The sequence below is a fragment of the Globicephala melas genome, chromosome 17 (assembly GCF_963455315.2).
Source record: "Globicephala melas chromosome 17, mGloMel1.2, whole genome shotgun sequence".
Taxonomy (NCBI): domain Eukaryota; kingdom Metazoa; phylum Chordata; class Mammalia; order Artiodactyla; family Delphinidae; genus Globicephala; species Globicephala melas.
The window spans coordinates 6296325-6309199 of NC_083330.1; the positions used below are offsets into that span (position 1 = coordinate 6296325).

At 38.2% G+C, this 12875-nt stretch overlaps 1 protein-coding gene across 2 annotated transcripts in view; it reads right to left on the minus strand.

The window, feature by feature from the left end:
- Positions 1 to 12875, minus strand: part of TOX (thymocyte selection associated high mobility group box) — a 298681-nt gene that overhangs the window by 40341 nt on the left and 245465 nt on the right. For both annotated transcript variants that reach the window (XM_030859692.2, XM_030859691.2), the window contains one exon: positions 7074 to 7355. In XM_030859692.2, the coding sequence (XP_030715552.1) occupies positions 7074 to 7355 (282 nt within the window). The remainder of the gene's footprint in view (positions 1 to 7073; positions 7356 to 12875) is intronic.

Sequence of the window (12875 nt, forward strand, 5' to 3'; positions counted from 1 at the left end):
TTAAGAGTCTCAAGGAAAGAGAATCACTGATGTTGAAATGTCCCTGGAGAAGTTAGAAACGTCTACAAGCATATTAAAAATAAACTGCCACAGTCCCAAAGCCTTTAATGGAGCTGGGAGAGCTGTTTCACGCACACGAACTTGCAGTGATCGCTGGAGTTTAAAATAGATTTTAATCAAGCACCATCTGCATAATAGGCTGAACAAACAACACAGAGCTCCACTTATAACACTTATCATGTAAAGTAAATATTATAAAATCTTCACCATAGTAACAGGGCATATCACAGCACTTTTTGTGATGGTACTGTTTCTGTAAGTGAAAAATTCTGCTACTTAAATTCATTCTCCCTTTTCTTTCTAAACTATGCCATCTAAAATCCCCTTATGAGAATAAATTCAAATAAGCATGGAAAGTAAGTCATCTAGTTACTGTGAAATCAGCAAGGTTGTAATACCTCTTTCATTTTACAATCGGGTTTACTATTATCATTAATAATAACAGTACATTTAATGACTCAAAACATCAATTATAGAAAACCACATATAAAATGGTGTACTCTTGAGATGATTCACAAGTGCAGGGCATTGTATCGGTACCACAGTCTGTAAAATAAATTCATTTTTAAGGATCCTTGATTCTGCCAAAGATAACTGAGTTTAGTTTTAGGATGAGGTTAGCAAAAATACTCAGTGGTCTTATATAATAAGGTAAGAAATTTGGGCTACTGTCCAGAAAAATCACTTTAGGGTGAAGAAAAGATTTGATTGTAATTATAGACACCTGTTAGTTATGTTTATCAATTTTGTTAGATTCATTTGGTCTTTTCTAAATTTGCCTGTCTAGGGCAATACGTTTACTTCTTATTATTTTTGACTGAGGGTTTCTCCTGCCTTACACAGAATGCATGAGCTATCAATACATGGTCCCAGTGAGTAAAATGCCAGGTGCCTACGTGTAGCCTCACTTGAGTTTTATTCCATGACTTAATCAAGTATGCTCGATTATCCAGAGCATGAATCATCTAAGAACATACACACCTTGAAAATACTATATCTTAGTATAATTTAATTACTTAAATGGATTTTAGGAACCATTATTTGGAATCGAGTACTAACTGGCGGCTTGACTGAATTTTACTATTTTCCCCAGAACTACTTTGCTAAGTTCAGCCTTAACCGATGGGATACTTTATTTTTGATAAACAAGTACATATTAGCTGCTGGGATACTTTTAAGAAATTCTTAAAAGTATCATGTATATTATATTGTGAAGTGTTTAAAAACTGTGTAATAAATACAGTTCAATGTGGAAAACACCAGACTTTAAAATCCCAATTTTAAATATTCTGTCCTAATGTTAGACAGTGTGGCCAGACATTTGTTACCAACATTGCTTGATTTCACTTCATGTTTATAGAAACCTGTCTGCTTATCATTTTTATTTTATTCCAGGAATCTTCTAGCCTTCAGAACGGTGGTAAATAACAAGTACTTTTCTAAAGGCTTATTTAATTGTTGCTCTAGTGACACCCTATTTTTTTTTGAGAAAAAAATCCCTTCTCTTTCTGTCCAGTATGGTAATGTACATGCAGTGATGAACTAACAAATTCTAAGAAACTCTTAAAAGCGAAAAAAAGTAAGCAAAAGCAGGAACCCGGAGAAGTAGGCAGAGTACTGGAGCCAGCTTTCACCTTGAAGACAGCTGCTCAACCTGGTGAAACTGAATCAAAGTCACAGCAGATAGAAGACAAAGCCCATGGCTGACCGAAAACAGTGGGATGTTTAACGGGAGGCTTCCTATGAAAAGTCAGGACACAAAAGAATTAGACTTTCAGTGCAGGGTGAAATAAAATGATCTCCCCTGCACGTTCCCTCCCGAGACCTGCAAGGACGATTCTGAATGAGAGGGGAGGAATATCTTTTGTGATAATTCACAAACAGAAGCCAGCTTTTGTAAGGATTTATACCCTGAATGTATACTACTCGAGTGGTCTGAAAAACTGTAAGCCCAAAGCGGTTCTAGATTGTAATGGTCCAAGATGCTTGGGATGCTTGGCGGAAGCAAACACAAATCATCTTTAGTGGAGTCCACTTTCCAACCAGGTCTAACAGAATTCTTATAAAGTTCTAATGAATATCAGCTGCTATTCCAAAAGCAAAAAAGCAAAATGAAACAAGGCAGTAAAACCAAGAGCCAGCAGCAACAATAAACAATAGAATCAGACCCCAAAAGGCGTCACGTATTGGAATTAGCTTAAAGAACAAAAGAGATTAAATCTATGGATAAAGAGGAAGCAACTAAAAATAACAAACAAAAAAAGTCCAAACAGATTTGAGAAAGAACCAAATAAAACTAGAAATATAAAATAATTGAAATTAAAACCTCAATATATCAGCTTTAATTTCAGATTTGATATAGCTGAAAACTGAATTACAAACTGGGAAATTGATATAAGTAAATTAATCAGAATGTAATACAGAGCAAGAAGGAAACAGAAAATATGAAAGAAAAGAGTCATGGAGGATAGGATGAGAAGGTCTAGCATTTATCTTATCAGAATTACAATGAGAAAGGAGCAAGAATAGGGTAGAGGAAATTTCTGGAAAACACCCAGAACTGATGAAAAAGAGAAATATTTAAATTTGGGATAAATTTAAAGGAACCCACGTACTACACAATGATGCTGCAGGACACCGAAGGCAAGAGACGATCTTAAAACTAGTCAGAGAATAGAGGCAGATTACTTTCAAAGGAAAGACAGTGAGGCAGCAGAATTCTCAAAAGCAATAATGAAAATCAGGATTCAATGGAGTAATATATTATCTTCAAAATGATAATAGAGAATCACTGTCAATCTAAAATTCTTTTCCTAGTGGAAGTACTTTTTAAGGTAATCATGTTCCCAATAGATCCTCACGAGAGAAAATTTTAAAGGCATAGGGAAAATGACGTCAGATGACAAACTTATGTGTGAATAAATCTAAAGAAAAAAGACTATAAAGACAATAAAAATAGTATTTCATGGAGTTCATAAAATTACATTTAATTTAAATTTAAGATAAATTATAATTTAAATTATAATTAAGATAAACAACAGCAATAACTGCTCCAGTATAAATTGAAAGGAGGGTGTTTGGAGTTTAAGTAATTTAAGAAGGGTAAAGATATTGATCAATGTTAGACTTTCACACATTTGTGTGTCAGGAGTAGTTGCTAAACAAAGAGAAAGATTATAAAATTTCCAGTCTTAAAATGGGAAATTTTGGAATGAGAAAAGTAAGAACATTCTTAAGGAAGGTAAGAAACAGAAAAGAAACATAGACACGTGTGGGACAAATAGAAAGCAACAGATCAATACTGAAATGAGAAATAAACCCAAATATTTTAGTATTTATATGAATGTAAATGAAGTCAGTTTCCTTTGAAAGTAAAAATTTAACTATATACCACTGACAAGAGACACATATAAAACTTAAGAAGACTTTTAGCAGAGAAGCTGAAAGTAAAAGGATGGAAAAACATATCTTGTGATTCTTAGCCCATAATTTCCTTAAAGGGAAAACTGTGCTAAAAATACAGTTGTAATGCCAGATACTTTAAGTGTCTTAAAGTGTCTGTTATATTACACATATTGGATTACAGGCTTAGAACCACAAGCTACCCGAGTTTGTATTTCTTTGATGTTTGACTGCATGTCTAGTTTATGACTTCAGGCTGTCAACACAGCTCCAGAGCAATCAGAACCGTAAGGAGTGTTTATAAGGTGATAATTTATTTTACTGATGTATTTACAATATTTCTCTCTGTCAAAACAAAGTTATTTCATTTACTTGTTCAATTAGATAAACTGGAGTTAATCTGCAATTGCTTAAGAGAGCACAAAGTATTAAGAGGGAAGGTTTAAAGCCTTCTTTTTCAGGTGTGAGACTAAATATTCTTTTTTTAGATCTCGTTGGAAATGATTTAAATGATCCTTTTGACTTAACGCTACTTCACATTTAACTGGAGCTGCTGCAGTACAACAGTGCACATAAACCCTGCTCATATATAAAGGAAAATTCCGGTTTAATCATTAGCTGTGATGAAGAATCCTGAGCATTTTCATCAGAGGACTTTTTTTAGCCGTTTAATAAACATAAGTTGCATAAATGGGCAGGAGAATTTTGTACTGGAGAGAAGGTGAAGGACAGCACGTAGAGCTGGAATGGGAGGATGGATTTTGAGATGGAAAATGCACTTAAACTCAACATAAATTTGAGAATATTTGTGTAGACAAAAAGTCATTTTAATGAGGGCATTCTTGAGAAATCCACCCCTAGGCCTTCACACATAGCTTATTCAAGACTATACAACTATGGAATATAAATTCCACTATACAATGCTTACGTGATCATTAATAATAAGCTATACGTTACTTTGAGATGTGGATGTTAAGTGATTGGGTAGGATACTCACTGGCAAAGTTTCACGCTAGCCTGGAAACTCATAACATACACATTCATACCTCAGCAAAACTGTAAGATAAGGACCTTATGCGTCAGTAGAAAATGGCAGAACCTGTCAATATTAATTCTATGAATTTCTGGTTTCTACTCAGTCTGCTACTCATATAAATTGAAGAGTGTGGAAAATGCTATTGTAAGTAAGAATAATCCTGCATAAAATTTACTGTCAGAAGATGCTAATTTTGCATTAATTTCCTGAAATGTCAGCAGTGAATACTGATAGAGATATAATCCAGATGCGCCAACTGAGCTTTACTATGAGTAGAACATTAATTTTCCCCCTTGCAATATAGTACTTAACATCTGTGTTTAGAAATATAACTTGAATTATCCACGCATGATTTGATATCTAAATCACTGGCCACAAACAGATTCCTGGTGTTCACACTTAGAGCCAGGTGCTCATTAGCCGGAGACACCGTTAGAATAATATAGATTTTCTTAAACATTTATTTTGCCCTCTAAGTGATCAGCCAAAGGTCGGGCTTCTCCTAGCCCAGTACACTATTTATGTAACATCAGTTAGTCTCCTCCCTCCTTTTTACTTTCCCTCTTGAGCGGCTGGCTCACTGACAGGGAGAGACTGTGCAGGGAGAGGGGTGCTGATATCTAGCTGTGCAGCTGTCCTGAAATGTACCTGGGATTTGTTTTCATCAGGGACGGTGGACAGCAGACGTGGAAATGAATGAAGTTTACACTCACACAAACCTAGAAACTGGAGGCCCAGCATGGCGTGCAGGGTCGTCAGGAGGCAGAGACGGGAGAGGGCAGAGCGTGCCCAGAGACTTTACTGGGGTTTTTGTGGGAAGGAAGGGGCGAGGCAGGGTAGGTATACTGAGTAATCTCAGGACTGGAATGTTTGAACAGTTTCAGTGGGCTTGGCTCTAGAGGTGGTCCCTAGTTATCCATGCCTAGCCCTGGGGGGAAACTCTGCGGGGAGGTGGTGTGTGAGAGTTTGATAAAGGAGATAACTGGGGTGTGGGCTCTGGATTGGTTGGTGTGTTTATCAAAGATGCGCTCCCAGGGGAGTCATTCACTACCTCTAGGAATTAGCTTCCCTGGTAGAGTTTCCAGGATCAAGGGCCTACACGCCAGAGCTTCAAGAATACTGAAAATAATGAAATAGAGCCAATAGAGCAGCCTTGCCTTTGTCATCAGGCTAAATAAATCTATGTGTCACTATCTGGGTTGTTAAAAGATTAGTGTAGCTAGCTACTGTTAAGTTAACCACATAGATCAGAATCCCACGGTATTGCCATTTGTCTCCCCAAAACAAAATTCTCACAAAGTGAAAAGAAAACAAAGGGCTGACACAAGTGACAATTCATTAGTGACATTAGACAAAGAGGAGGAATATGAAGTGTGCATGTAGCCACCAGTGTTTTTCACAGTAACCAGGCAGGGGTCCTTCTCACTGGGACAAATTTGGAAGATGCCTGACTGATAACCAAGGCAATAAAAAGATGATTTCGATGTTCTTGACTGAGAGTATACTTGGTTATGATGCAGTCATTTGAAAAGGCTGCCTTGAATACTTTAAAGAACTAACTACCTTTTGTAGCTAATTTTCCAAAATAAGGACAATTACGACCCATCTTTTTATACAGATAACTTAAGGTGATGCAGATAGACAGACAGACAACCATACTGGCCTGGGGTTAACAAGAGATACGTAATGAAACACCTAGGCTCCTTCTTCTGGAAGGGAGCCATCTAATATCTCTGGCCCTTCTTTTCTTCATCCTAAATATGAAATTTTTAAAAAAATAAATAAATTTATTTTTTGGCTGTGTTGGGTCTTCATTGCTGCACGCGGGCTTTCTCTAGTTGAGGTGAGTGGGGTCTACTCTTTGTTGCGGTGCGCAGGCTTCTCATTGCGGTGGCTTCTCTTTGTTGCAGAGCACGGGCTCTAGGCACATGGGCTGCAGTAGTTGTGGCACACGGGCTTAAGTAGTTGTGGCTCGTGGGCTCTAGAGCACATGCTCAGTAGTTGTGGCACATAGGCTTAGTTGCTCCACGGCATGCGGGATCTTCCCGGACCAGGGCTTGAACCCGTGTCCCCTGCATTGGCAGGCGGATTCTTAACCACTGCGCCACCAGGGAAGTCCCCTAAATATGAAATGTTTGGATAAGATGATCTCAAAGGATTCCTCTAACCACAACACACAAACACACACACACAGCGCCATCATTATATCCCTGGGATGTTGCCTTCTTAAAATAAGGTGGTTAAATTGAAAGATATTTTGGAATGAGTGGTGAATTAAGCTTGATTTTGGACCCCGAGTCCTACAAGATTATTATTTTCCCTTACTCACTATGCAGACCCTATACTGCGTGGGTGCAACCTATTTTTATGTTTAACACATTTGCACTGAGAGGATTTGTTAGGAACTTAAAAATGCAATTGGACAAGCAGGTGATTTAATCCATTCAGTCCCCCACCAACGTTTCTCATTTGGACGATATAACTTGCATCCGCCATAGGTCAAGGGAAATGCCCGTCAATAGTTTTTACAGGCAGCAAGCCTTTCCTATTGGTGCCCAGAATAAACTCGTCATACCTTAGAGGTATCATCGCCTTCATCCTCATGCACTGAGCTGGACGGTGAAGGAGTTGCAGACTTGCTTCCGGGAGGAGACGGCGAGTTGTGGGGGACACTGCTTCCCCCCATGTTCAATCCAAGCTGAGCACTTAGCTGTGATTGGTTGATGGTGGTGAGCTGGCCATGCTGCATCATGCCTGGCTGCTGCCTGAGCTCTGCAGGCTGACCCCTTGGTCTCATGGCCGCCATCTGAGGATGGGAGCTATACTGACTTCCTTCTGGGCTCCGTATATCTTGCATCTGTAAAAAAAATGCAGAGGAATAATTTTTCACAAAACTTGTTTCTGGAAAAAAATTTTAAAATTCCTTAGGCTTTAAAAGTCCGTTAGGATGTCCTGCTAAACTATGCACATTTCCACCCCGTCCCTCAGAGTAGGACAATCCTAACAGTATGTATCACCCTGAATTTGAGAATTCAGTCAACATCACATTTCATTACTCAAGACCTGGTTGATTACATTTACAGTCCTTCTTTACACGGCAATGAAGTGCAAACATATAGCATTAACAGCTATTTATGGTGTAAGTTTCAAAATACTGATGCTTATTAGAGTGTCAATATTATATAATTATTAGTGATTACAGCATTCACAGTAATTCATGAAACTCTATTTCTTTGATTCTCATCATTTAAAAAAGGTTTTGAAAGTTAAGCATACTCAGTTTACTTCTCAGTTTACTTCTGAGTTCTCAGTTTACTTCTATATAGGCTAGTACTGGCCAAATGATCTACGAACTTCCGACTCAGAACACTTACAGGCTGGTATTAACCAATTGATTAATTGACTATTGAAATGATTTGACTACACAGTCCGATTTGAAAGTAAAGCTCTAAAGTTGCAAGGTCACCATATTAATCCATTATGCTATCTGGGTCACTGCTTTTTAGCCTTAATGAGACTCACTCTTACAATTCAAGCAGTGAATTTCATCTCTGCAAGAATTAGAATTAAAAGCATTGGAGGATGAAGCTCTTAACATATCTAGAGGTCAAATGTGTTGTCAGAAGAGTGTGGTGGATTTCACTTAATGTTTCTCTGGCATTTTCAAACTTAAAATAATGGGGACTATTTTGTGGTGCTTACAGAAGCAGCTCAGTTTTGTTCAGTCTGAAGGACATTGGGGAGTTCATGCAGGTAGAGGGTTTATAAAACAAGAGAGAGAAAAAGAGAAACAAATGGAAAAAAGGAGGGCAGTGAAGAGATATATGTTAACGTTACATCTGGGAATGGAAAAAGTAAAACTAATGTTACCTTTCTCTATTTCATTAAAAAAAAAACCCATATAGTGTCAGATATTATCACCATGACATGGAAATAATGAAAAGGTCAATTAAATAACTTAGTCATGGGAATTTTTTTCTTTTGGTAATAAAATCATTTTCTACCAATGCTCTCTAGTCATTTTACCAACCTAGTTAGACCTCCCTGAAACTGGAGTGGTGACTGAAGAGGTGTCTGCCTGTGTTCTCTGTATTAGGTTTACTGTCTCCACCATAAGGCATCTTATTAGTCAATACCGTTTGACCTTTCCAAGTCTTGCTACTGCTTCATCTTCAGACTCAGTTCTAGGAATCCTAGACTCTGGCTCTCCTGGGTGAAGGGTTAGTCTGGCTCTATGGCTTTGTACCCATTGATTGCCTGGTTTAAATCAACCTTTTTCCCATAATTTAAACCACGTTCCTCCAATCCTTCAAAAGTAGCTCACAGCTCTCCTTTTTATGAAACCCCTCAGTAAGCAGGTATCACTATTCAGTGATACATGTGAGCGCTGCAGAGGCTCTAGTGACACGTTCTCAATCTACAGAAGAGGAGACTGAGGGGCTGTGAATGTCTGTTGAATAAATATATAAATGAATGACTAAAACCCAGAGATCTTAAATGACTTCCCCGAACCACACAGTTGGAGTTAAAACCTACATCTCTCAATTCCAGTCTTTGATACTTCCTACTGTATTAAGCAGCTGATGCAATATTTTACGTATCCCAAAGAGAGAGTTATAGTTAAAGATAGTCAAAAACACCCATCCAATATTGCCTACCCAAATCCATGGTTTTTATCTAGTCCATTCATGTTACCTCCACTCACATTTACTAAAATAGTTTTTGTTCCTGCTTAACTGTTCCTATAACTTCCATAATCTGACCTTCCCTGTGAAATAATACTAGCTTTCACAGTTATTCATAAAGTTGTGCCACTGAGTCTTTTTCAGGCCCATACTCTAAGGCCCTGAGGTCCTATTGTGTTCTTCCTTAGACCCTTAGCATGTAGAACTGGTCTCTCATTGTGGGCACAGAGCAATGGGTGCCCATAAAGGGCACTGTCCAATACAGGGCAGCTCCCTCCCCCAGCCCTGCACCAAATAAAGCACTCACACGCATATTCAAACATATGTTTGTAGAGGACACATTTTTAGAGCCCTGCAAATTAAAAATGTTTACTAACAAAATTATACTTTAAATTATCTTTCCAAACATATGTAGCTAATTGATATCTTTATTTCTCTGTCACATAAATCCCAGGTTACAAGCATGAACAGTTGTAACCTATCGGGAGCCCACTTCTCACCCTTTCAGAAATATTGTGGTTTCCACGTGACATTGCAGAAGATGATCTCTAAATTGACTTACACACAGAATTTCCAGATTTACGACTACAAATTTCACTTTAGAGCACCTATCTCTTCCTCCATTTTGTAATCCTTTTTATTGTTTTATCATGCTAATTAGTGTGGTGGGTAGATCTCTGAGAACTAACATTGTATTTCCACCTTTGTTATATTAGTAGAAGGAGGTGGGCATGGTGGAAGTGGGTAGGGAATCAATCTGGGTCGGGACCACAGAGTACTCAACAGGGTACCACTTTTTCAACAGACTCATCATTAGTTCAAAATATGGTGTCACCAATGGTGTTAGGCCAGCAGACAGCAGCTTTAACACTGAATCAAAGAATAATTTTCCTTTGTGGAGGGTGGCAAGCACAAATCAGAGAGCATACTCATCTCTTTAGGCCTCAGATGCACTTAGAAATAGATCTTAACACCCTTGGTGACATTTCTGAATTAGGAGGAGTTTTTCCATTTCACCTTGCTTTGACAGAAGTCAGTTTACTATTTATCACTGCCTAATGTATAATATGGGGCAAAGTAAACTGGAGGGACTCTGATTACTGAAAACTAAGAATAATTAGTCAGCTCATGAAGGTAAGCAAATGTTCTGATTACTGGTTTCCTTCTAGGAAGATAGTGACTAACTACAGGTCTTAATGTGAAATACGAAACTTCAACTTGCAAAATATTATTTCCTGTTACTCTCCAGTATTTTCAATTTACCGTGAATAATTCACTTAAGTCATGCTTAATCTCAACTGCTGTTCTGATTCCTCCCAGCTCCTTCACTGACTTTATTCTTCTTACAACTTTCCACCCCTAAATGATTCCCTAACATTCTGTTTTTGAGTCGCATTTCTTCATCCAGCTAAGGTGCATCATGATTTTGTTAATGGGGAACGTTCTAAATGAAAACGTACAATTCTGGCCCAAACTCCAGGTCTAACTCTGCTAGATGTCACTGCTTGGACATCACCCCTGCTGGAAAACCGAATAATGTCTTCTTTCTCAAAACTATTTTGTACTCTGTGTCCAATTTCTTTCGATGATACCTTCATCCTCCCTGTCACTTCTACTCAAAATGTTCTAGTAATTTTGGGTTCATTCCTTTTCTATCAAACTCTTGTGAGTTCCACTGAGTCTGCTCTACAATACCCGTTCCATCTTCCCTTCGTCTCACTCACACACCATTCACGTATTTCAGGCCTTCATTTCATCCTCACTTGCAATAGCTACTTAACTAAAAAGAATATCTTCACATCCACCCCAAAGAGTACTGTAAAATTAATCTTCACGAGCCAGACTCAAAACCTTCCCAGTGATATCTGCCTACCAAATCGAATCCAAACTGTTTAGCGTGCCATTCAAGATGCCAAATGAACTTTATTCCTTATAAGTGTCCTTCACACACTTGATTGTTCAACCAAACCCAACTAATTGCTTTCCTTTGCCTCTCTCTCCCTTGAACACGTGTCTTTCTCTATGCTGCTCTTTCAGCATTCACTTTCTGAGCATCTGCTGTTTGAACTTTTGAAAAACAGTTACAAAAATACTTTGCTCAGTGATTTCTGGTTTGCACAGAACTTTTACCTCCTGGGCCTCATACTTCCCCTTTGAGGTAGTCCTATAGAAATGGCTGTTTTGTACAAGTTTATTGAGAATGGTAGAGGATAAATGGTCTCAGATCTCTCTACCAACAAAGATTAAAGTAGAAATAAGTTTATTTTACATATTTGTGATCTTTTCACAATTCCACGACACCATTACCATATTCACATATCCAAACCCTGAATATACTGGGTTGGCCAAAAAGTGCCTACGGTTTTTAAGTAAAAATAAAAGACACATTTTTCATTTTCGCCAAGAACTTTATTGAACGACGTATTCACCCTTTTATTCCACTACCTTCTGCCATTTTCCAGGCAACTTCATAATTCCATCGTCCCAAAACATTTTATCTTTTTGAGCAAAGAACTGTTCCAGGTGCCTTTTTTTTTTCAACATCTTTATTGGAGTATAATTGCTTTACATTGTTGTGTTAGTTGCTGCTGTATAACAAAGTGAATCAGCTATACATATACATATATCCCCATATTCCCTCCTTCTTGCGTCTCCCTCCCACCCTCCCTATCCTACCCCTCTAGGTGGTCACAAAGCACCCAGCTGATTTCCCTGTGCTATGCAGCGCTTCCCACTAGCTATCTATTTTACATTTGGTAGTGTATGTATGTCCATGCCACTCTCACTTCATCCCAGCTTATCCTTCCCCCTCCCCGTGTCATCAAGTCCATTCTCTACGTCTGCATCTTTATTCCTGTCCTGCCTCTACGTTCCTCAGAACATTTTTTTTTTTAGATTCCATGTATATGTGTTAGAATATGGTATTTGTTTTTCTCTTTCTGACCTTCTTCACTCTGTATGACAGACTCGAGGTCCATCCACCTCACTACAAATAACTCAATTTCGTTTCTTTTTATGGCTGAGTAATATTACATTGTATATATGTGCCACATCTTCTTTATCCATTCATCTGTCGATGGACACTTAGGTTGCTTCCATGTGCTGGCTATTGTAAATGGTGCTGCAATGAACATTGTGGTACATGACTCTTTTTGAATTATGGTTTTCTCAGGGTATATGCCCAGTAGTGGGATTGCTGGGTCATATGGTAGTTCTATCTTTAGTTTTTTAAGGAACCTCCATACTGTTCTCCATAGTGGCTGTATCAATTTGCATTCCCACCCGCAAGAGGGTTCCCTTTTCTCCACACCCTCTCCATCATTTATTCTTTGCAGATTTTTTGATGATGGCCATTCTGACCAGTGTGATACCTCATTGTAGTTTTGATTTGCTTTTCTCTAATGATGAGTGATGTTGAGCATCCTTTCTTGTGTTTGTTGGCATTCTGTATATCTTCTCTGGAGAAATGTCTATTTAGGTCTTCTGCCCATTTTTGGATTGGGTTGTTTGTTTTTTGATATTGAGCTGCATGATCTGCTTGTATATTTTGGAGATTAATCCTTTGTCAGTTGCTTCATTTGCAAATATTTTCTCCCATTCTGAGGGTTGTCTTTTGGTCTTGTTTATGGTTTCCTTTGCTGTGCAAAAGCTTCATTAGGACCCATTTGTTTATTTTTATTTCCATTTCTCTA